Source organism: Poecile atricapillus, chromosome 17 (assembly GCF_030490865.1).
Source record: "Poecile atricapillus isolate bPoeAtr1 chromosome 17, bPoeAtr1.hap1, whole genome shotgun sequence".
In the NCBI taxonomy this organism is placed as follows: Eukaryota; Metazoa; Chordata; class Aves; order Passeriformes; family Paridae; genus Poecile; species Poecile atricapillus.
Window position 1 is genome coordinate 7,302,120 of NC_081265.1, and position 21,528 is coordinate 7,323,647.

The 21,528-nt window shown below is 47.6% G+C and overlaps 1 protein-coding gene across 2 annotated transcripts in view; it reads right to left on the bottom strand.

Moving 5' to 3' along the window:
- UBE2O (ubiquitin conjugating enzyme E2 O) overlaps nucleotides 1-21,528 on the bottom strand; it is a 61,659-nt gene that overhangs the window by 5,110 nt on the left and 35,021 nt on the right. For both annotated transcript variants that reach the window (XM_058852275.1, XM_058852276.1), the window contains exons 3-17: nucleotides 18,664-18,774; nucleotides 17,891-17,988; nucleotides 16,372-16,435; nucleotides 14,553-14,696; nucleotides 13,822-13,931; nucleotides 12,839-12,989; nucleotides 11,545-12,056; nucleotides 8,694-8,848; nucleotides 7,736-7,848; nucleotides 6,576-6,701; nucleotides 5,497-5,586; nucleotides 2,561-3,218; nucleotides 1,563-1,699; nucleotides 849-1,052; nucleotides 118-175 (exon numbers count right to left, since the gene is read on the bottom strand). In XM_058852275.1, coding sequence (XP_058708258.1) covers nucleotides 118-175; nucleotides 849-1,052; nucleotides 1,563-1,699; nucleotides 2,561-3,218; nucleotides 5,497-5,586; nucleotides 6,576-6,701; nucleotides 7,736-7,848; nucleotides 8,694-8,848; nucleotides 11,545-12,056; nucleotides 12,839-12,989; nucleotides 13,822-13,931; nucleotides 14,553-14,696; nucleotides 16,372-16,435; nucleotides 17,891-17,988; nucleotides 18,664-18,774 — 2,731 coding nt within the window. The remainder of the gene's footprint in view (nucleotides 1-117; nucleotides 176-848; nucleotides 1,053-1,562; nucleotides 1,700-2,560; nucleotides 3,219-5,496; nucleotides 5,587-6,575; nucleotides 6,702-7,735; nucleotides 7,849-8,693; nucleotides 8,849-11,544; nucleotides 12,057-12,838; nucleotides 12,990-13,821; nucleotides 13,932-14,552; nucleotides 14,697-16,371; nucleotides 16,436-17,890; nucleotides 17,989-18,663; nucleotides 18,775-21,528) is intronic.

Below are 21,528 nucleotides of genomic sequence, written 5' to 3' on the forward strand. Positions count from 1 at the left end.
CAAAAGGCAGCACTAACCCAACTGGGGTGGCAGATCCCAATTGTGTGCCCCCCATAAGCCAACATCCTTTTCCCCCTCTGCCTTTTTGAGCCCCACAGGCTTGGCAGGAGCATTTACCTTGAATGGAGATGAGTACTTGAAGGAGACTGGATTTACTGGTCCACCGTTCCGTCCCCTGAAATGCATACACAAATACGTTGAAGGGCTGAAGCACCATCAGTTTGTTCTGTGACTATTGTCAGATGAAGTGAGGCCCCAGTTGCTCTGCATTCCTGTTGCTGATATCCTGTGGCTCACGGCAGGAACAGGACTCCACGAGCACGTGATGTGCTGGTGTCCCATCTCAACAACACATCTCTCCGTTATTTTTTTACCAGCACCACACCCCCTCAGGCTAGTTCTGTCTGGAACTGTGTAACCTTACACACCAGCCATCAGTTCCAACCCCTCCCCAGCTGCTCTGTTCTGCTCAGAATGTATTTCCCTGTCTCTGCTTATTCCAAGTCTCCAGCTGGACTTTGTACTACGCTACATGATTTGCCCACAGTGTGGAAGACAGAGCCCTAACCCATAGCACACCCCATGCTGGTGTTGGCATCTCTGCTGTGGCTGGATTGACCACAGACTTCTCATTGAGGAGAGACAGCTGAGCCAAATACAGACCCAGAAAAAGCCAAACTATGCCAATTATCTGCTCCAGACACCTAAACCAGAGCCCAAAGCCCCAGGCAGCCCAGCTCAAGCACCACCCAAGAGCAGAAGTCACCCAGGTCTGGTAGGAGTGCCTTGTTCCAAAAGCAGCCCAGCACAACCCCTGCTCTGCAGGGACAGATGGATGATGGCATTACCTTGCCTATCCAGGTCCCCAGGAGGCTGACACACACTTTGCCATTGTCATACAGGTTGGGATTCAGTCTCCCACTGCACTGGGAGAGGTAGCGGAAGAGAGGCGGGACAGCGGGGTAGATGTTGGGGAGCTGGATGTCGAAGAGGAAGAGGCCATCTTCATAGGGTGTGCGTGTGGGCCCTTTGATAAGTGCTGAGAAGAGATCCTGTGGGGAGAGGCAGGAGGTCAGGCACTGGGAAACACCCTCTTACCCTGGCAGAGCTGTATTTACACAGAGAGGGAGTGGGGATGTGATTGACTCGGCCCTTTCAAGTGTCAGCTCAAACAACACATCTCACGGCACCTTCCCCTGCCAGAAGTTGCACCCTGAGAGCAAAGTGAACCTTTGCATCTGAAACAGGGCTTTAAGGAGGGCAAAAAATCCCAAACTTACTCCCTGCTGACACAGCCCCTTGCTGGCTGCCTGCCTGTCTTCCCACTCAGCACCCAGAACAGGCTCCCTGCAATCAGCAGCTCCTTTTTTTGCCACCCTGACTCGGGGAATGCAAAAGCAGCGAAAGCAGCCATTTTGGGTAATTACAGCCCTGTTTCACATGCTGCACACATTCCTGCAGCTCTAATGCAAAGGATTAGGGCTAAGCAGGGAATTCCAAAGACAGGGATCTTGATGCTGAGCCCAGCACCACCACAGAGGCATCTGAGAGCGGGCACTTGCCATTCGATCCTCAAAGGTTTTCACCATGATGCCATCAGGCAGGGAGGTGGCCAGCAGAGCCATCTCTTTCCGCACGGTGCTAAAGAACTTCTTGGCTTCTGGAGGTTGGAATTCCATTTTCTTGAAGGCATGGGAATCTGTGGGACAAGGAAGACAACTGAATTACAGCCTGCCTTTGGAAACTGCCACAGGTTCCTCATGAAGGCAAATCTACCCATGTGTAATATGCATCATGTGGAAGAGAGGAGTTAACCTGCTTTGGTGCTGAGCCAGGAGCCAGGAGAGATTATTTCCCACACAGTACAGCAACCACAACCTGCATCTCCTGTTCTCACTGTCCCCTATGGCTCAGCAAGGAGCCTTGTCCCACACTTGGGGCAATCCATGGCCCTTTCTCTGCCAAACCTAAGCACAGCTCCCCACTTTCTCTTGCCTACACCTGCAGCTTCACAACAGTTTGGCCACCTTTCCCTCCCAGGTCTGGCCTGGCTGGCTCATGAGTACCTTGGGCTCCACTGTCACCAATGTCGCACACAGTTTTTTGATTTCTGGCTACTAACATTGGTGCCAGTGAATAAGGACACTCACTCACCATGGACACCTAGGACAAGAACACCAGCTGGTTTTGCTTTGCTTCTCAACCAATTCAGCCCTGAAAAAAGAGCCTGAACAAACCCTGCAACCTGCAAGGAAATGTCTGCAGTGGAAAGCAACTGATGTCTGCAGCCCTCCAACATTAGTCACCACCCTGGGAAAGAGGGAAGCTTTCTGAGCCTTGGGAAGGTGCAAGAGTGCCTAGAGATGCTATCTAAAAGCCATGCTTAGATCCCAGAACACAATGTGCTACAGAAGTTGGCTTAATTTCTCCTCTCCAGTTAATGAGCTATGAGAAGGACTAAGAAGAAGAAAGGATACAGAATCCAAAAAGTTTGAGGCAAAGGTTTTGGATAAAGAAACACTGCAGGACAGCAGCGAAGGACCGAGTATCCCACACTCACCTGGAGCATACTCCAACACAGAGAACACTTCCCCCTTGGCACTGGTGAAGGTGACTCCAGGCTTCCCTCCACTCTGCTGGCAGAGCACTGGTGTCTCACTGGGCCACTCTGACCTCACTGGTGTCTGTGCCTCTGCTTTTTCTTCCTTCTTCTCTGTCTCTACCATGGCTTCCATCTTTTCCTCCTCAGCAATAGCCACATTATCCAAGGTCTTCTTTAGATTTTCCTGCAGCTTTTTAATATCGTCCAAGAACTTCTTCTCCCGAGTGGGTTTTTCCAGTTCCACAGTTGGGGAGGTGGGAGAGCCAGTCAGCAGCTGCTCCACAGTCATATTTTTCAGGCTTTCCAGGATCTTGATGGCCTCCTTTAGTTCCCGGAAGCTCTTTGGGGCTCCATCCTTGCCAGCTTTCTCTGTAGCAACATCTGCAACTGCCATAGCCACAGCTCCCTGGACCTGTTCTTCTACTTTTTTCACCTCCTCTGCTGCTGGTTCCTCAGGCTCAAAGTCCTCAATTTTTGGGTGGTCATCTTCCATGAGGCCATTATCTGTCTCCCAGCTGTCACTTTCATCCTCCCACTCTGAGGATGCCCCACTGGTGCTGCCGTCAACAGAATCATAGTCTGACTCCTCAATTTCTGATTCAATATTATACAAGTGCTAAAGAAGAGCAGAGTTACATGAGACTTAGGCTGAATCACAGTTTTAGTTGTTTTTAAAAGTATGTTATGAAAAAGGAGTTTCCATTTGGAATTGGTTGGGCTGCTTAAACCCATTCCATCTATGCTGGCAGAGATTGTGAAACCACACAGCCCCATCCATCCTCCACTTTTCCAACTATGGCATTGGGGGTAAAATTAGGGCAAGTTCTAGATGGGCTGCAATCCTCCCAGAGTCTGGGATCCAGCCCTGGAGTGCAGGCAGGTGCACCACAGCTACCTGGATACCCCAGGGCTTCAGAACACAGAGCTCAGAAGGTATTTGGTAGGGAGTTGGTATTTCTGGTCCTGCTTCTGCACCAGCAACTGTGTTGGCACAGAGCCCTGGTTTGGCTGCCTCCACGTTCTGTCCTTCCACAGACAATGCTGGAACCAGGAACACATTCCCATAGCAGCTCTCCTCTCCTGTGGCACACAGTACTTGCTGACAGAGCCTTGCTAGGCTGCTTTAGCTGTTATGTGTGGCTACTGCTTAAAATTCAGCTGGGACAATGGAACCTCACCCAAGTTGCTGAATAAGCTCTTACATAAAATGTTCTCTTCCCTCTCACCACTGGAAGCTGAACACATGCCCACTCCATCCAGCCTCGCCTCCTACAACTTGCTTTTGCACATGCTATGTCTCAGGAGGTCCCTCTGCAGAGGTTTACAGACCTCCTCCAGCTTTAAGCACCAACAAAGAACCAGGGGAGCAAGCCCTTTACAGGGCTGTGTTTGCAGTTACAGGATGGGAGCATTTTATCCACAAGCTTCTGACACTTGAGTGACAGCCCAAGAATCCTCTTAATCTTGCAAGATATGACCCCAGAGGCTAAAACACAGGGACCCTTAGTCATCTTGTCAAAGCCTTCAACTGAACCAGCATTGTTGAGCCAGTCCTGTGCCACTCAGAGACAGGCAGCCAGTAGAGGTTAGCTGGGTTCAACACAAGTGACTGCAGGCAGGAAAAGCCATCAAAACTCACTGCCCTCAAAGCTAATCCAAATCTGAGTTGGAAAGTTAATTAGCCCGTTATGCCATCTTTATTTTTAGAGCTGTGAAAAAGCACCCAGACAGCTCGTCTCTGGGCACATGGTCAGGCATTGATAAATCATGGTTTTACCAACTGATAATTCATGCTCCTGACATTTCCCTAACTTCCATAATTACGCAGAGGAGCAGAATCGAAGGGACTGGCGTGACACAGCAGGAGCTGCTGCAGAGCCCCGGCACCGCAGTGTGAGAACAGCCCTTTGTGGAGCACGCATCAGACCTCTGATTGTGCCTGTGATCCAAGCACATGTGACAACAGGGGGAAGGGAGACAGCAGCCTGCTTTGTACGCCCCAGTCCACTGCCATAGTGCAGGCATTGACTATTCTACTGTAATTAATGCAGAGCTGCTTGGTTTAAAAAGGAATCTTGCTCAAGTACTCTGTACTTGCTAAGGCATCTCTGCAGTGGAGGCAGTGGTTGCTCTGCCAGTGACAGAATGGGACCCTACAGATGTAGGTTGTTTTGTATCTTTAGGCTGTCTGCCTTCATTCCAGGCAACAAGGAGAGAAGACATGGGATGAAACTGTATGGGGAGCAGCAAGTATGAGTACAAGACAGTACAACAAAAGCCTTAAAAGAACCCCAGACAAATCAGCAGGGTGCAGTGGATTAGCAGTGTGGCTGCATCTGTATTTTTCAGCTTGCACTCAACCCTTTCCATCCCTGCCCTGGGATAAGATTTGAGTCTGATCCCTAGGTTAGCTAAGGTGACAAACTGTGGCTCAGGCCCAGCTTCTGGAGGAGTTTCTTTAGCTGAAAACCCCACTAAGGTGGCATTTCACAATCGTCTTTCAGCAGTGCCCTGGTTGGGCAATGCACTAACCCAGGCTCCAGTCAGGACTGATGATCCCTGAGCTCTGTAAAGCACCAGGTGCTGGAAGCCAGGAGCAAGGCTGTGGGCAGAGCTGGGAGCATGCACTGGACTTGTGAAGGCAAAAAGAGCCTGTCCAGGCTTTCCTAATTACTAGATTAGAGAGCAGTTATGAGCAACTAGTTGCCCAAACCTCCTGACGAAAGTATTTTCTGCTAACAGAATTGGGAAGCCACCCTATCACGTGGGAGTGCACCAATCAACAGAGCAAGAGTCCCTTACCCAGTGAATCTCTCTACACACAGGATGTAAATCCAAGTCTTGCCACTCAGCTAAGAATTACAGTGATATTGGGAGCTGGAACAGGACCTCACCTGAGGCAGAATGATAGTCTTGGAATTGTCAGCCCACACCACTTCCACCTTACTGCTCACATCCACACGAGCCACCTGTCCAACCGAAGGCTGTGGAGACAACAGAGGTTTGTCAGTCCCTTTTCTTCCCCAGGCACTTCAGAGCAGGAAGGATTTGAGAAACATTCCCCAGCTGGAGGAATCACCTAGAGCAACACCTGCATCCTACATACAGATACTGCACAACTCTGTCATGGAGCTGGGGAGAACTCCTCTCCCCAAGGAGCAGGAGGGCTGTTCTGGCAGGAGATCCTGATCTTTGACAGGACCAGTGGTTTTCAGTGCCAACAAGGGACAGGATCCTCCATGGAATGGGGGTGCCCTCTAGTGGGGTGCCCTCAGCCCCCCCAACACCCAGCACCAGGGGTTCTCCAGAGAGCGCAAGCATGAACAGACAAGCCACAGCTGTGCAGGCAAGGAGCACCTAGCCCTGCAGCAGGTTATTTAGGTCAGCTATGCAGGCTGGGATGTGTTTTGTGCTGTAAGAGCTACACTACACCTTTTAACACTTTAGGACAGCAGGCTCAAAGCTGGAGATCTCTCCAGGGGTGTTTCCTCTACAACATAAATTGCTGCTTCTTTCCCCAAGGAGATCAATCAGCTCAACAAAATTAACATGAACATAGCTCAGTTGCCATAGCTGAACCCCAGCCTTCTGCTGCCAAGTGAAACCGGTTTAATGACAAATCCATCTTCATGGTTGCTCAGGAGCCCACAGAATATCCTTTTATTACAAGTTACTCTGAAATCCTAAGCAAGAGTTTTATGAAAAGCCCTCAGGCATATGTTCAGTTCTTGTCTCATCTTCACTCTTGCTCTGCTGCAGACTGTCATCAAGGTCAAAGGATTCCAAGGTTTCATCTCCACCAGACCGAGATCTGATGGGCTACTCATGAGAGCAGGGGACACCAATACAAAATCAGGCAGTCTAGGGAGTTCAGGATGCCCATGTGGGGCCTAAAGCCTTCCTGTCAACTTTTCCAAGTGTCTCCTCCAATACCTGGTGACAATGTGATCACTCCACTGTGCCCAGGACCCACCTCATCCTCCTTGGCCGTGGCTCCGTCGGAGTTGCCGATGCGGATGACGATGTCGGTGGTGCGGAAGCGAAAGTCTGGGTGATCGGCGATGTCGTACACGCTCACATCCTCCTCCTCCCCGATCAGCTGCACCAACACACAGTGCAACACGTCAGCCCCACGAGCCTGCACTGACCCCCAGAACACTTCAGCACTCCAAAGCATTTTGTGTTTTATTCTGTTCCTTTTCAGCTGCTCCAACAGCCTGCAAGGGGCTGCTGCTGTCCCTCTTTGTCACCTCAACCAGTAGTGTGTGAATCAACAATGAAAGGAAGCAGACATTCTGTCTCATCTGTTCACCCTCACTTTTACCTCAGGGTCCATGTCACCACAAGGAGACATGCAACCACAGTGTTTTATTCCCTTCTGAACACCCAGATTTCTGAAAGCAGCTCACTGAGGCCCAAAGGGTGAAAGTTTACTTTTGAAATTAACTAAGGCAACAGAGAGCATTTGACAAAAAAACATATCATTTAATGGGAAACATTTGATTTCTCCTGGAGAAAGAGAACTAGGGGCTCACAAATTATGAGAAATAAGTGGAGCACAACCCCAGGCCAGACTCATGTTCTGCTTCTGCATGCGAAGGGCCCGTGTCAGTTATGACAATGTGGTCTGGCAGGCTAAGACAAAGCAGTGTCAAGGCCCCCTCTCATCTCCAACTGGACTGCAGTCTATCAAGGCTCTGGAAAATACAGCATTCCTACAAATCTCAACAAAAGGTATTTGGGTAACTATGGGCAATAGTACCTGGCAAAGGCAAGCACAACAATGTGCAATAGATTCTTTCTATGAACCATGCAAAGACATGGGGATGAAAAATTCTTACAGTGAACACAAGTAATCAATTGTCTGTGACGACTTTAGCAAAAATCTTCATCCATACCAGAGCCTGATGATACCATAGTATGTAAATTATCTGCCTGGTCTTTGCTACCTCACAGGCATCTACAAATATGAAGTGACATCACCTCCAGCTAAGTCTCTCAGGCCCATAAGCACTGTTCCCTTCCTCAAGGACACACAATCAATGCAGAGCTGATTTCCAGGCTTATCTATCTGTGAGGCTTGTTTTATTTTGTGGCTGCTTTCTCCTAGCAGGCACTGACTCCTGCACCTACCTCCACATCATCTCCGCTGGGTTTCAGCTTGAACCACTTCACCACACAGGTACGGCCGATGTGGTCCCCAGACTGCACCACTCCATACAACCCAGGGTCCTGGGAGCTCTGAGCTTTTGGTCACAATGGTAGGGAAGAAAACAGACAAATCAGGCAAAGGAGCACAGACTTTGCTCAGTGACTGAGGCTGTCAGCTCCTGGACTCTCATGGCTGAAGCCATCCACTTGTGAATGGCATGAGGAAAAACACTTCTTCCTACACAATGAAAATTGTTGCCAGACTAGAATGGTAGAGCTGGAGCTGACGGGTAACTTTAGTTTCCACAGACTACATGTAACCCAGAAGACCTGTCAGACTATTACTCATCAGAAATGGCCACATAAAACAGCCTCTATTTATTCTCAGCCAGCTTTCCTGCTTCCCAGCCTGAGTGTCTTCTGGCCCCCACTGCTGATGGTCTACCCTTGCTAGAAAAGGGGCTGAGACATCAATATTTTGTATCCAAAAGCTGTAAGACTCCTTGAACTTGTCCCGTGTTCATCACCAATTTTTTGGTGAAGAAAAGGGATTCAAAAAGATGCCTCTGTATCCCAAAACATGAGGGTCATGATAGACCAGCCATAGAGAGAAAACAGCCTGAGGTAAGCTGTTTGTTTCTCCTCTCACTCTGGGACAGAGCTCAGAACTGTTGGCCCTTTCAAGGTGGGCAACCCCTGCTCTGCAGAAATACTGAAAATCCTAGTTTGGCTCCTTGGTATTTATTCCTTCCACATCCTTCCTATCGTCATAGCTCAACTTTGGTACGTAAATAATAGTTCTCTGCTTCCATTCCCACCAAGTCAGCTGAATCACTGTCAAGTGCTCACCTCAAATGAGTACTAACAGCTACAGAGCAAATTAGGGGATCCAAACTGAACAATACTTTGCAATTAAGAGCATTGTTCTGACACCCAATACCTCTTTTGTCCACCACAAAATCGCCGGGGCAGAACTCATTGTTGTCCAGATGATGGACAGGGATCAGCTCATTGGAGCGGATGTTTGTCTCCACGGTGCCATCCTGCCACATCACGTCAGCTGAAGTCATCGTGGTCACCACTTCCACAGCAACCCTGGCAGCACAGAAAGGGGATGAGTTACCAAAGGAAACATCAGGGATCAAGATAGACCTCAGCAGCAGAAAGGTACATGGATCAGCAGGCTGGGAAACAAGTCAGGAACCACCATGTAGAGCCTATGGACACAGCTACACAGCAAGGCTTTGTTTTGATGGGTTCTCAACCCCTGTGGTGTTACATTGCTGAAGGAGGACTGACTTCCCAGGGAGCTCCTGCTGAGTTCCTTTTTATTCCTATGGAGGCAAATTAACATCTACTAGCACCCATTTTCTGCCCCTGACAGAAGCATGACAGGAGCTTCAAACAGTTTGAAACTTGAGATCTTCTCCACTGGAGCACCTTCCAGCCTGACAGCTCTGAGAAGTCTTTGAAACTAGAAAAACACATGACTGCAAAGATAAATCATCACAGCCCTTCCAGAAAGAAAAAAAAACAACAAATAAAACCAAAAGAAAAGAGGCAACACACAGAATGTGGGTAAACCAAAAGGATTTTGTTTAAAAGAGAAAAATGTCCTTCCCAGCTGTTCAAACACATGCGTATCCCTGTGGCTCAGAAATTAAACCCAAACATGCCACAATGGACCACATGCTAGTTCTCTTCTGTGGGGCTTGACAGGGATGCTTGAGGAGGCCAAGTGCTTGGGGCAGGAGGGACAGCCTAGCTGGACACTCTTCTAATGAGCCCTCCACTGATTTCATCTCTCCTACAGCACAGAACACAGCAAGTCCCATATTGGCTTTAAATCTTCCCTTTACTTTGCTGGCCAGGCCTTCCAGAATAACACAAGTGCTGGATTTATGTTGGTTTCAGAACCAAATCAGAAAGAAGATACAATAGGCAAATACAGCTGTTTGCCACCAGCCCTGTTTTTATAAATGTCAGAGAAATATTCTGAAGTGGAAACAAGATCAAGTCTTTAGTAGGGCCAGCACTCAACAGTAGAAATTACCACAGAAAGGTCTGTAACAGGCCAAGTGTGTGTGTGATATACAACAAGACAGCTTCTGGGGGACATAGGACATGTGCAGCTGAGGATGGGAGTGGAAAAGGTGTGCAAGGAAATGAGGAACTCATCTGCAGCAGTGATTTTCAAATAAAAATCAAGACAGTGTTAATCAAAGTCCCTGTATAACCTCACTAAAAGATATCCAGTGGTCTGTGTGCTGCACAGACAGCTGCAGCAGGTCACTCACTGATGGCAAAGCCACATGCTGAGGAGGCCCCTGCAGCCAGAGTGCCCAGGAGCTGACACATCACATGTGGTGACCAAGTGCAGGCAGCCCAAGCACTTGGCATTTCTCAGCAGTGCAGAAGAACATCTCTGATGGCCTCAGAGGAATATTCAACAACACTGGCCCCTCACACTGAGCTGAGCCCAGCTGCCACATGTACCCTTCACAGCATCAGCTGGGGGCTCTCAGTCTGTGCTGAAAAAGCCTCTATCTCCTACTCTCTGTGTCATGTCTGTCTCTGCATCTCCTTGCATGGAGCTGCCCTGATCCAGCACTGGAGCTCCTTGGGTCTGCCACAGGGATTTCTCCCCACTGCCTGTATGGTGCAGGGAGCCACCAGGTGCTCCAGCTAAACTCTCCTTAGCAAAACCTTCAGTAAAACAGAGACACTCAGTGGGGGAGTGAGACGTGATGAGTGAACTGAGAATAAGTTCCCAAGAACTCTATCACACACTCCCATTTTTTCTCACACTTGGATAGTGCTCTGCTGGGCTTTGTGACCTTCAAATCTTATTTCTCAAAAACTCATATGGATTACAAGAACCACTCACAGGCAAGGCTAAATACCTCCAAAAAATGCAAATGAAGTTCATGACATTCTCAAACTACTGGATCTCTTGAATAATGTCACTTTCCTGGAAGAATTCCCACATGCTCTCTTGTACCAGTTGATGCACAATCTGTACACAACTAAGCAGCCCAGAGAAGCCAGCAGACAGGCAGACCACTTGTCAGATGTTCTTGCATCCCATGAAAACAGTTTAAACATTCCTAAGTTAAGGACAAAAGCTGCTGAGATTCAGTTTTACCTAGAAATGGGCAGATACATGAAGTGTTCCCTCCCCCAAGCTACTGAAATCAATTCCTCCAAGGCTCTCCAGGAGTGAGTGCAATTTGTTCACTAAAAAATTCTAATATTAAGAAGTATACTTCTGGCAAAAATTGCAAATCTCTGCAGAGCAGGGTAAGCATAATAGGGACCATGGCAGCACTACCACCTGCCAGCTCAGAGCTCTGTGCTGCTCTGGAGACACCTCTCTATGATAAGCTGTCCATTCCTAGAGCATGGTCTGTCCTCAGCCTCTCTGCAGAAGCTGCCAATAAGGTAACCAATTAGTGTCATGTTTAAGCTGTGTGATCTTTATTCACCTCTTTCTCTGCACAGAGTCTAGCACAGCACAGATATGCTGTCAATGCCCTGAGGCACAGCTGAAATGGAATAGCATCAGTGTCAGGTCACATGGCCCCAGTTTCATCAGAAGCTGGACTGAGACCAAGCTGATTCCACACAGGCCACTGCACAGTCACCACAAGATAACTGCTGTAAGTTACTACCAAGTGGTGCCCAAACTCCCCAACATCCTGCACCTGAGTTCAAGGGGTGCTGCTTTCCAGCTGAGCACTTGGGTAAGGGAGATTCTGGCAATAACACATGGGTGTGGGAATCCAGCTCACCTGTCTCCTGGCTTAAACTCTCGTGAAACCTTGGTCTTCTTCTTCTTGTGTTTCCGCTTCAAGTTTTTGATGGAAAGAGGGATGCTCTTCTTGCGGCAGGTGCCGCTGCCACTCTGGGACGAGGCAGTGGAGCTAGCTGAAGAGGTGACAGAACTGGTGTCATCAGTGTCATCAGCTGCCTCATCGTCAGCATCCTGCTCCATGGACTGCAGCCGGTAGTCAGGCAGCCCTTCATCCTTCAGGAGAAAGGGAGGCTGCTGCTGCTGCTGCTGCCGCGCTGCTGCTCCCCCTTTCTCCTTCCCTGTTTCTTCAGGCTGCTCCTCCTTTCTCTCCCCAGGACTTGGTGCACTGTTGGAAGAATCATCAAGCTCACAGTTGGATTCAGGCTTAAGCTCTTCTGATTTTTGGTCAGCAGCTGCAGCAGACTCTTTGTCAGGGGTTTCACTGGTGCCCTGAGACTCCGGGGAGCACGACATGATCTTCACGATCTGCTTCTTCAGCAGCCGTCTCACCTGGAGAGAGCAGACGTGGGTCAGACCTGTGCCTGGACACTCAGCAGGCTGCCAGCCAGCCTGGGGAATGCTCAGCTTTGTGCAAGGAAAAACAGCACCCATGGGACTCTGCAAATTTCACCTGCACCAGACTGCTCTTCAAATCAGCATCTCACAGTGCTCTGCTCAGGAGCAGCACTGCACTAGCCCAAGTAAAGTGAGCTTTGCTCCTTCATCTTATTTTAAACATGTTTTGAACTTTTTTGTTATGGAAGATCAGAATAAGCTGCACAAGTTAATCCATGTAACAAGCACAGACATGCAGAGAGGTCACCATTGGCACACTGAAGACATTCTGTTATCCTAGGAACACCATGGCTCTACAGCTGGCAGGTACAGACAGTAAGTAGCACAACTCACTTGGCCTAGGAAGCAAAAACAACTTCCTTGTTTCACCATAGCAAGGATTTAACTGAACATTTCAGCTCCATGAGAATGCTAAGGAAAACAACATGTTTTTTAAGTCCCAGCTGTCAGAGCACACTTGACCCCTGCAAGGTGACACTTCTGTGTTGAGGCCCTGTTCACATTCACTCAAGGTGTCAGCTGCATGCTTCACCCAGAGCACTCAGACTGCTCCACAAGGTGACTTCCCTGCTGGCAACAACAAGCCATTACTCTTCACAACCACTTCAGGAGTCACATTTCAGACCACATGACTACCAGGAAGATCTCTGCTTTAAAAGCCACAGTGACCACAAATGCTTACAGAATTCAACACCTCCCTCGACGTCTCAACTCACCTTTTTGGCAACTGATCCTTCACCCAGGACACAGTTCCTCTCTGGACATTCACAGGTGATTTTTGCAGGTTCCACTTTGTCTGGGAACACGTAGAGGCACCTTTCCCCAAGCTGCCGTTGGGCATGGTCAAAGCACCCCAGACGCTTTACCCTGGCAGAAGAGGAGAGCCATGAGCATAGAACAGGAACAGAAGCCAGCAGTGCCCAGGGCCTTCACAAGGCTGGCATGGCTTCACACCAACAGTGCTGCTTCAGGGGTGGCACAGCACCACACCAAATCATTTCCAGGCACACAATTCTAAAGGAAAAGTGGGAATCCCACCAGGGACTGGGTGGGGATACAAAGGGTTTGGGTGGGACACAAGTCACTCCCTCTCCCTGTAGCTCCCCCCTTCCCCCCAGAGGGAGCTGCCAAGAGACATCTGAGGTTTTTTGCTGTAATTTGAAAGCTGCTCCTCTTCAGCACATGAGCTCCAGGCAGGACCCACAATGACAGTGCTGCTGCTCATCTGACTTGTCTTTTGAGCTTTCCCAGCCCATTCCAGCAGCTGCAGCCTGCAGAGGGCACCAGTTACTGCTCAGCACCAGCCCGGGCTGCAGCCGCACCCCTGAGCCCCACCCCTGACACACAGGGAGCTGCAGCCTGCTCCAGGCAGGAGTCAAAGGAAAAGGGAAGAACGAAGCTGCTGCCAGACACCACTCTGTGCACCTGTCAGCTGGAGAGAACTTGGCATTAGCGGGATGCTTGCCCTTGTGCCGGTAACTCAAGAGTGCTAAACTAATTTGGAAGTTGTTCTCTCGTATTTTTGAAGCTCTAGGGTATGCAGGCATGCAACATAAGAAAAAAAAACCACCCGCTGGAAACAGGGAAATTGTGTCTCTTCACTTGGTACTGAACTTATTGAGAAAGTACTTTCTCACTATCACCCAAGTCTGCAGGGCCAGAGTGCTGGGAGTGAAAAAGGGTTTTTAAGGGATCTCACCTGGACAGCTTCTCCTGGCTGATTATCGAGGGAGGAGGGCTCACACTGTCAGTACCTCCAGGACAAAAGCTTTTAGTGATCCAAGTAACCTTTAGTTCTACCACCTGTACCTACAATGTAGTGATAGGAAAGACAATTTAACATTTCAGAGACCTTCCCAGACCAGTGTGTCAGATCTGGAAGTTTACATACCGAGGCAAACCTGCTTTTTTAATTTAATTTAATATGGGCAAATGCAGTTTCACCACATCCAGGACAATCACACAGCCTGACCCCTGACAACAGAGATTCTACAGCTTTTAGCTTCAAGGAAAGACAAGTGGTTTGGGAAGGATGCTATGGTACATATAAATCAGCAGTCCAATGTCACAAAGAGATATGCTAATTGACTTGGAGCTGCTCCTTCTTTAAGCAAAGAGTCAGCAATATTTCTCCCTTTTTGGACAGCATGCAACATTAAGTTTCAATAGAAGATGTGCTCCTACTGCCCTAATGATCAGCAGTGCTGCCCTCTGAGTGTGCTGACATGTGATCACTTTACAGGGTGCCAGCAGGGACCCTTGCTACGATGCTCAAAAGTCCTGTCAGTCCCCAGTGAGAAATCTGTCACCTCAGAACACCACAGCCACAGCACATTTGCTCTTGGGAGGTTACCATGGCAAGCTGACTCTGCTCCAAACAGCCAGCCAGGGACCATGCAAGGCAGAAGGTGGCCATGTGTCAGTCCTTACCTCTTCCACCACCACTCTGAACTTGCTCTTTGTGCTCAGAACAGGCTTCACACCCGAGAGCCACTGCACACTAGAAAACACTTTAGATGGCCCAATGAGGACTTGTCCAGGATAAAAGCCGTATGAATCATCAAAGAAGAGACCCTGTGGGAGAAATGGAGGGGAGAAAAACAGCATAAAGGACTCCAAGATTTAATATTCCAGCATTTCCCTTCCATCTTTTGTGATCAAAATTAACTATAAAGGTAAAGTCTGCAAGATGCCCATCTCCTGTAGCTCATCCTTTCCTGAAGCCTAACAGTTCCTATAGCAACCTGCTCTGTCACACATCCAAACAGGACCAGGACTTGGTGCAGGAGAAGCAAAGGTACTTGCAAGAAACAAAAGATGCATATTTCCACACAGAGGTTCTCAGTAACAAGGTAGCCAAGGTCTGCCACGCCGGGACATCTTTTTTCCATGCTCTAATTCAAGCACCTACATCTTTCACAGGCAGAGAATGTGTGCCTTCACTCCTTTGCTTGTCAAATTAAGTGTGTAAGTATTATTCCTGTCTCAGGTGGATTAGTTAGTATGACAGTTCTTTGAAAACAAAAACAGGACAGTAAACACAACAATTGCTTTCCTAGAGCTCCTTCCCACTGATACTGAGATTCAGAGTGTGGGGGCGGACAGAGCAGTTTAGGGTAGATAAATACTGAGCACAAAACTGCATCGAGTCTTGTAATTTGTCAGAAGGGATAACAGCAGTGTGACAAGATCTAAGTCAGGTAAGCATCTAACACACAGCAATTCTGAGCACAGGATCAAGAGTAACACTGGAGACAGCCTGTTATTCAGCCCAAACTGTGATTCCCCAGAGGACTCTGTATACTTTAATGGCAGCCTGACTCAAAACAAGCCATCTCCAAATTGGGTAACCAGAAGCTAAATGTTGCTACAACATTGATTTAGCAAGCAGAAAACACACTGCACAACTCAAAGTAGCAGACACTGAGGTATTGGAGAATATCGAGCGACAGACCACTCCTTTCTGTACAGAACCAGAAAACCACAGCAGCAAATCCTATTGAACTGATATTCCATTTACTCTTCAACAAGCTGGCATCAAGTTTTAGCAGAAGTGCAGTTTTAGATCAAAGGGACCTTTGCTTTGAAGGCTGGGAAGGATAAGAGCTCAGAGCTTTGCTAGTTCCTGAGAATCACACGTCATCCTCTGTCATCTCCCAGCTCTGCTGCCAGGAGTGCAGCAAGGCCCTTTGGAAGAACAAGCAAGCTGTCATCAGCCTTTGAAGGTGAGAGAGGTTAGATCCCATCACACAGCAAACTGTTTTACCCAAAAGCCAGCAAATCCTTCCCTGCCATGTGATTTGGAAAACGCCAGTATGGTGGCAGGTCTCTGTTCAAAAAACGCCATGGACTGCAGTAACAGGAGACATTATTTTAAATGACCTGAAAACCTGCTTCTAGCAGAACACCTGTTAAACAAAATACCTTTTTCCAGAAGAACAGTTTTTAAAAGCACTAAATGGAGTAAGAGCCTTTAGAAGCATGTGCAGATAGAGCAGTGAGTGAACTGCCTTGACACCAGCCATCTGACAGTGTGTCACACAAGTTGTTTACAAAGAAACCCGTTGGATGTATTAACTGTAAACCTCCCCAAACCCTGCTCATTACTAACATTACCTTTAAACCCTTACTGTAAGTGATACATTCTTAGTATTAATAAATGCCTATGAATTTTGCCTTCTCCCTTCTGCACAAAAAGTTTCCAAGACAAAGTTGATCAAAAGGACTCTCAGTAGAGCCAGCAGCTCACCGAGTCACTGACGTGGGGACAAACGTCATACAGCTTGGCTCCATCTTCTGTGCTCATGGAACACCTGGAAAACAGACAGGAGACACGTGGTCACATTTCCAGAGCCACCCACCCCAAAAGCAAACAGCACCCAAGGAACTGACACTGCCTGAGCACATCTGGCCATACACCCAGCAGTGTATCACTGAGCTTTTATGGTCCAGAGAAAAACTGGTTATAAGCAAGCTGTAAAAGCATTAAAAGTATTTAAAGGTCCCATCCAACATGGGACCTTTTTAGGGTAAAAAACCAAGCTCAGTAACAGGCTGTGTGCTGGACAACATCTGTCTGCTGCAAAGGTCCCATTCATGCCGTGCTGGGACCTAAAGGCAATTTGGGCATATTTTCTTCAGTAATAATTTCATTTCCAGAGTAAGTTCTGGTGGCATTTCAAATGATCCATTAGGAAGAGGTTTTGCAAACAGCACTTTACACAGCTGTGCAGGAGCTGGTAAAAGATTCCAAGCAAAGTTTTAAATTGCACCAGTAACTGCAGGCATTACAAATACAGATGTGGCTATTTTTCACTCCTAGAGTTTAACGTACACCTAAGAACCTTCCAGCCTGGGTTAATTGCACAGTAACACAGTCAAACTCTCAAATACATCCATCAATCATCTGCTACAGCTCCCACATTACTCACTTTTCTTAGACAGACCCAGAGTTGGCTGCAGGATTGGGGATTGTGTTTTAAGCAGCATTGTCAACACTCAATTTACATGACACATAGGTTATTCCCCAGCTGCCAGGCCTGGTCATCGCTTGGCCCTACACCTTGGTTCCTTCCTTTCCTTGCATCAAGAGTTTGTTGGATAAGAAAGGCCTCAGTAACAGAGTGAACATAGTGAATTTATAAGGGTTAGCACACAAGTCACTATCTCATCTGCAAGAAGACAAGAATTCAGATCCTTCTGCTAGCTTTGCAGAAATTTCACCATGTATTTCCTTCAAGATCTCTGGTCAAATCTTTCTTTAGACTTTGAATTGTGTTTTCATCTATAAAAAAAAATCAGTGAAAAAGAAAGCTGTTCTATCAGGCTGCTCTTTCATCTTTGATAAAAAACACTATCCTGCAAATTTCCACCATTTCACAGACCCTTTTTTAAAGTAAGAATTCTCCCTGCAGCAGGTAAGTTATTCTGTCCTACTGAGAAATAGTCTGGAACAACCACACATCTTAAACAGCTACTTTTGCAGAGAAGAGAAGAAGCACAGTTTAAAGAACAACGTGCTTTAGTTCTGGAGCACTAATCTGCTGGGGTTGAAAAAAAATTGCCACCTTTCAGACTTTTCCAGAGGGTAGTCAATGAATCTCAATGTTTTCAGAGAAAGATGTGTTCTCTTGCTCTACATCTGAAGATTACGCAAGTGGATAACTTATCACTATGTAAATGAAGCCCAAACCATTTCTTGTTCTCATAAAACAGATCAAGATTGTGATAGCCAGGGGGGACAGTCTTCCACAGAAGGACAGAAATACCTTGCTCCATTGGAGAGCTTCAGGATGACCTGGTTCTTCAAGTCATAGACCTTGCCCAGCCAGCAGTCATAGGCTATGTAGTCACCATACATGAAAGGCTGTGATGAAAACAGGAAACAAAGCTTTATATAATTGTTGTAACTGGAGCAAATTTTTATCACTAAGACTAATTTTTCATCCCCAGAGGAGCTCATATCCTACTGTCTTCCTGCAGGGTGTAACTTGGGATGAGTTATGACATTCCTGCTCTTCACTCCCAAATTCTCTTTATCTCAGAGGAAAAAGGAAAATTAAATCCTATCCCACCTGATCTCTGGAAATCACCTATCCACTCAAAGAGAGAAACAGATGTCTGTTCCAGCTCAACAGAAACATGCTTGACTCATCTCAGCATTTTTATAGCCTGTTTAAACAACAGTGGTGTCACAGCTCAGCAGCTCTGGGCCATAGCCACGGGCTGCCCTGGTCAGGTCCCCACACCAGCTTTCCACACTCAGTGCAGGAGTTCTAACACAATTTAATGTCAGTCTAGCCCTTCAAAACAATTTGGTCTCAGCAATGTGATGAGAAACACAGAACAGATGGGGAGACGAGGAGATGCTGCATCATCTTCTGCCAGGGAGGTTGCTTGAAGCAAGTTTAAAATAAAACCAAACTGCAGATGCATCTTGCACAACATGGATGCTTTGCCTCCAAGAGCAACTTGAAGTACAGCAGCAGCCCTCCAAACCACCAGGCCCTGGCTCTCATGTGTAATTTGGCTGTGTTCTCACCCAGATATGCTGCAGGTCTTTGCTGTTGACAGGGTAAAGGATGCAGTTGGTTCCCACCAGCTTCACAGCACACTCGATGTTGACGTCAATGACGGTTCCACACTGACTGTCCTGAAAACACAAAAGGGAAAAAAGGTTTCTTACCTAGGGAAGGTCCTACATACAAATGTATGTGTTTTGAGTACAAGTCATAAGTTCAGAGACAAATAAACTTTAAGACTAAACCCCCTCTTACCCTTCAGTTCCTTAGTCTGCAGGGGCATTTCATGCAACAGTATGAGAGCTCAGATGGTGAGACCACTCTTACAGACCTGTAGTGTTTTCTTCCCAGTTAGAATCAGAAAAGGCTGCTAAAGCAGAGACTCCTGCACCTGGTCAAATAAGACCACACTATATCAGGTGATTAGTGTTTACTTGCTTTAAAATCAGCATGGCTCCCAGCTCCATAGGACCACCTTGCAGGTACTGCCTTGAGTCAGCAAAGGCAGGGGTAGATCAGCAACAAAACAAGTTCTTTTAATGCTGTTGTGACTTTAACTCATATGATTTTGCAGGACATTATAAATGGTCTTTATTTTGTGTCATACTGAAAAAAAATATCTGGCACCTGTGGTCAAATTTCAAGGTTTGCAGCCAGCTAATTTACAGTTGGTCTAATTATAAGATGGTCTGTCATTATCTCCCTCACTTTTTAACGAAGTTTTAATCTTTTTTGTCCCCAAGAAAAGAAGGCATGCTGTCATGAGCCTTCTGGGGGCAGCTTGGCAGGGAGCACACAATGTGCACATTGCTCACACATATGGTGGCGGCCTGCAAGGAAGGGCTGCTAACCCAAACACTGTCAAAGGCAGCAGCTGCCCTGGCCTCCTGACAGCTGGGACAATCGATATTCTTATTTATTGAAGACCACAAGTCCATTATCAAAGCTGACTGAGGGCCAGCATGACAAATGTGCTGGTATGAGCTGTCCTTATCTCAAACATCAAGGTCTCTGCTCCAAGCAGGACTTGAGCACAACACTCAAAGGGCTTATACCCTGCAAGATGTGGATTTGTTTGCTCAGTTCTGTTCTGTCAACCACAGGAAATGTTTAGTCAAGGCTTTCACTCAGAGCCCTGGGCAGCCCTTGTGGGAGTTCAGGAGTTTGTTGGTGCTCAACTCATTCAGTTTCATCTTGAGAACTGGTAGTTGGAGCAAAGACAGTCCAGGGTAATTCCTGGACAGACTGCTCAGCCCTTTTGCCTGGCTTGCTTTCCACCTGCCTGCTGCTAGTTCTGTCCTCACACCACACCAGCCCAGTGCCTTACAGCCCTGAGGCTCCCAAGGCAATGGGATGAGGACAGTGGGACCTGCCCCAGGCAGAGCTGTGCCAGCATGGCCAGGAGGGCTGGGGGAGCCAGGCTGGCAGACCACAAAGCAGCCGAGGCTCATTCCCTCCAGCTGCTCCATATATCACTCCCATTCCTTTCCAGAAGGGCTGGGAAGCAAAGGGAGCCTTTCCCAGTTTCAGCTCCACCACAACAGACTGCAGCTAAGCTTGTTGCCTGCACAGGCTGCCAGGAAAGAGCCCAGCAGAGCTGTACCATCACTCTCACCTGAAAAGGGTTGGCCAGAACTACATTGGCTTCATAACAGCTGCTGCCAGCACGATTTGAGCCGTGGGATGAGTGAGGCTTGCTCAGAAGTGGCACCTGCTCAACAAACCCACAGCTTCTGCAGGCTACAGCACAGCCACCTGCCCTGCTTTTCCTCCAGAGTAAGCTAAAACAAGTATACCCACACCATCCTCTGGCTGTGCTTTGCAGTTCAGGCCTTGTGTTTTAGACTGTTCGTTAGTCAGAACCAAAAAACCCTCCAGAAACAAATTCCTTGCCCTACACTGCACATTTCAGAATTAATTTTTCCTCTATCAGCAGCCAACACGACAGCAGCTCTGAGACATGATACAATCCAACACCTGTGATTTCTGTGGATCATACTGTCTCCTGGTCTAAAACCCCTTTAATGGATGGTGAAAGTATAGCAAGCAATAAAACCAGGACTGGAGTGACTGATGTACTCTAGCACCCTCTATTTGTTCTCTAAGTAAGTTTTCCCCATGGAGAAAGTCCCTGCACCACCATCAAGGTGCCTCCCACCTAGAACAGTTGGATGCTATTAGTCATGGCCAAGAGCAACAGGTTTAGCTCAGCTTGCTTCTCCTTCCTGTTATAAAAGGCTTAAACAAGTGTAGAGTGCTGTTTGTGGTTAAGAAAGCAGAGATCAATGTTATGAGCAGCCCCAGAACCTAGAGGGCTGTCAAATCACTGTTCTCCTCCCTCACCTGCCACTGAACCTTCCTTTATGATGAGTTTACTTATTTCCCTGTCACATGAAATATTAGCCTGCAACAGAGGATGCAGATTTGCAGGCTGAGGGGTTCTGCTGAATCACTCTGAGTTTATAGCAGTGCTCAGCAGTGCAGTCCCAGAAAGAGACATCGCCAACTTGTCTCATCTTTAAGGCAGGTCCTCAGCTAGGAACAGCTCAAACACACCCATCCTTTTATTAGCTGATTCCATTAAAAGAGGGGCCAAATGAAATGAGCTGGCATGTCACAGTTCTGTTACTAAAATCAATTTCCACTAATTCCAACAGCAGAACTGGAAAAGGGAGGTAACTGAATTGAGTGAGGAGAGCCGATGGGTTCAAGCCCCACTCACTCCACAACTGAGCGCACTCACTAGACCTTGTTCATGCTTCTTCTGGTACACCCTGACATCATGTACCACACTGGAGATACTGAATATTTAAGCAGTGAATGGATTCCTTCCCCATCGGAGAAAAGGTTTTAAGGCAGACCAGCAAAATCCCATCCAAGAGAGC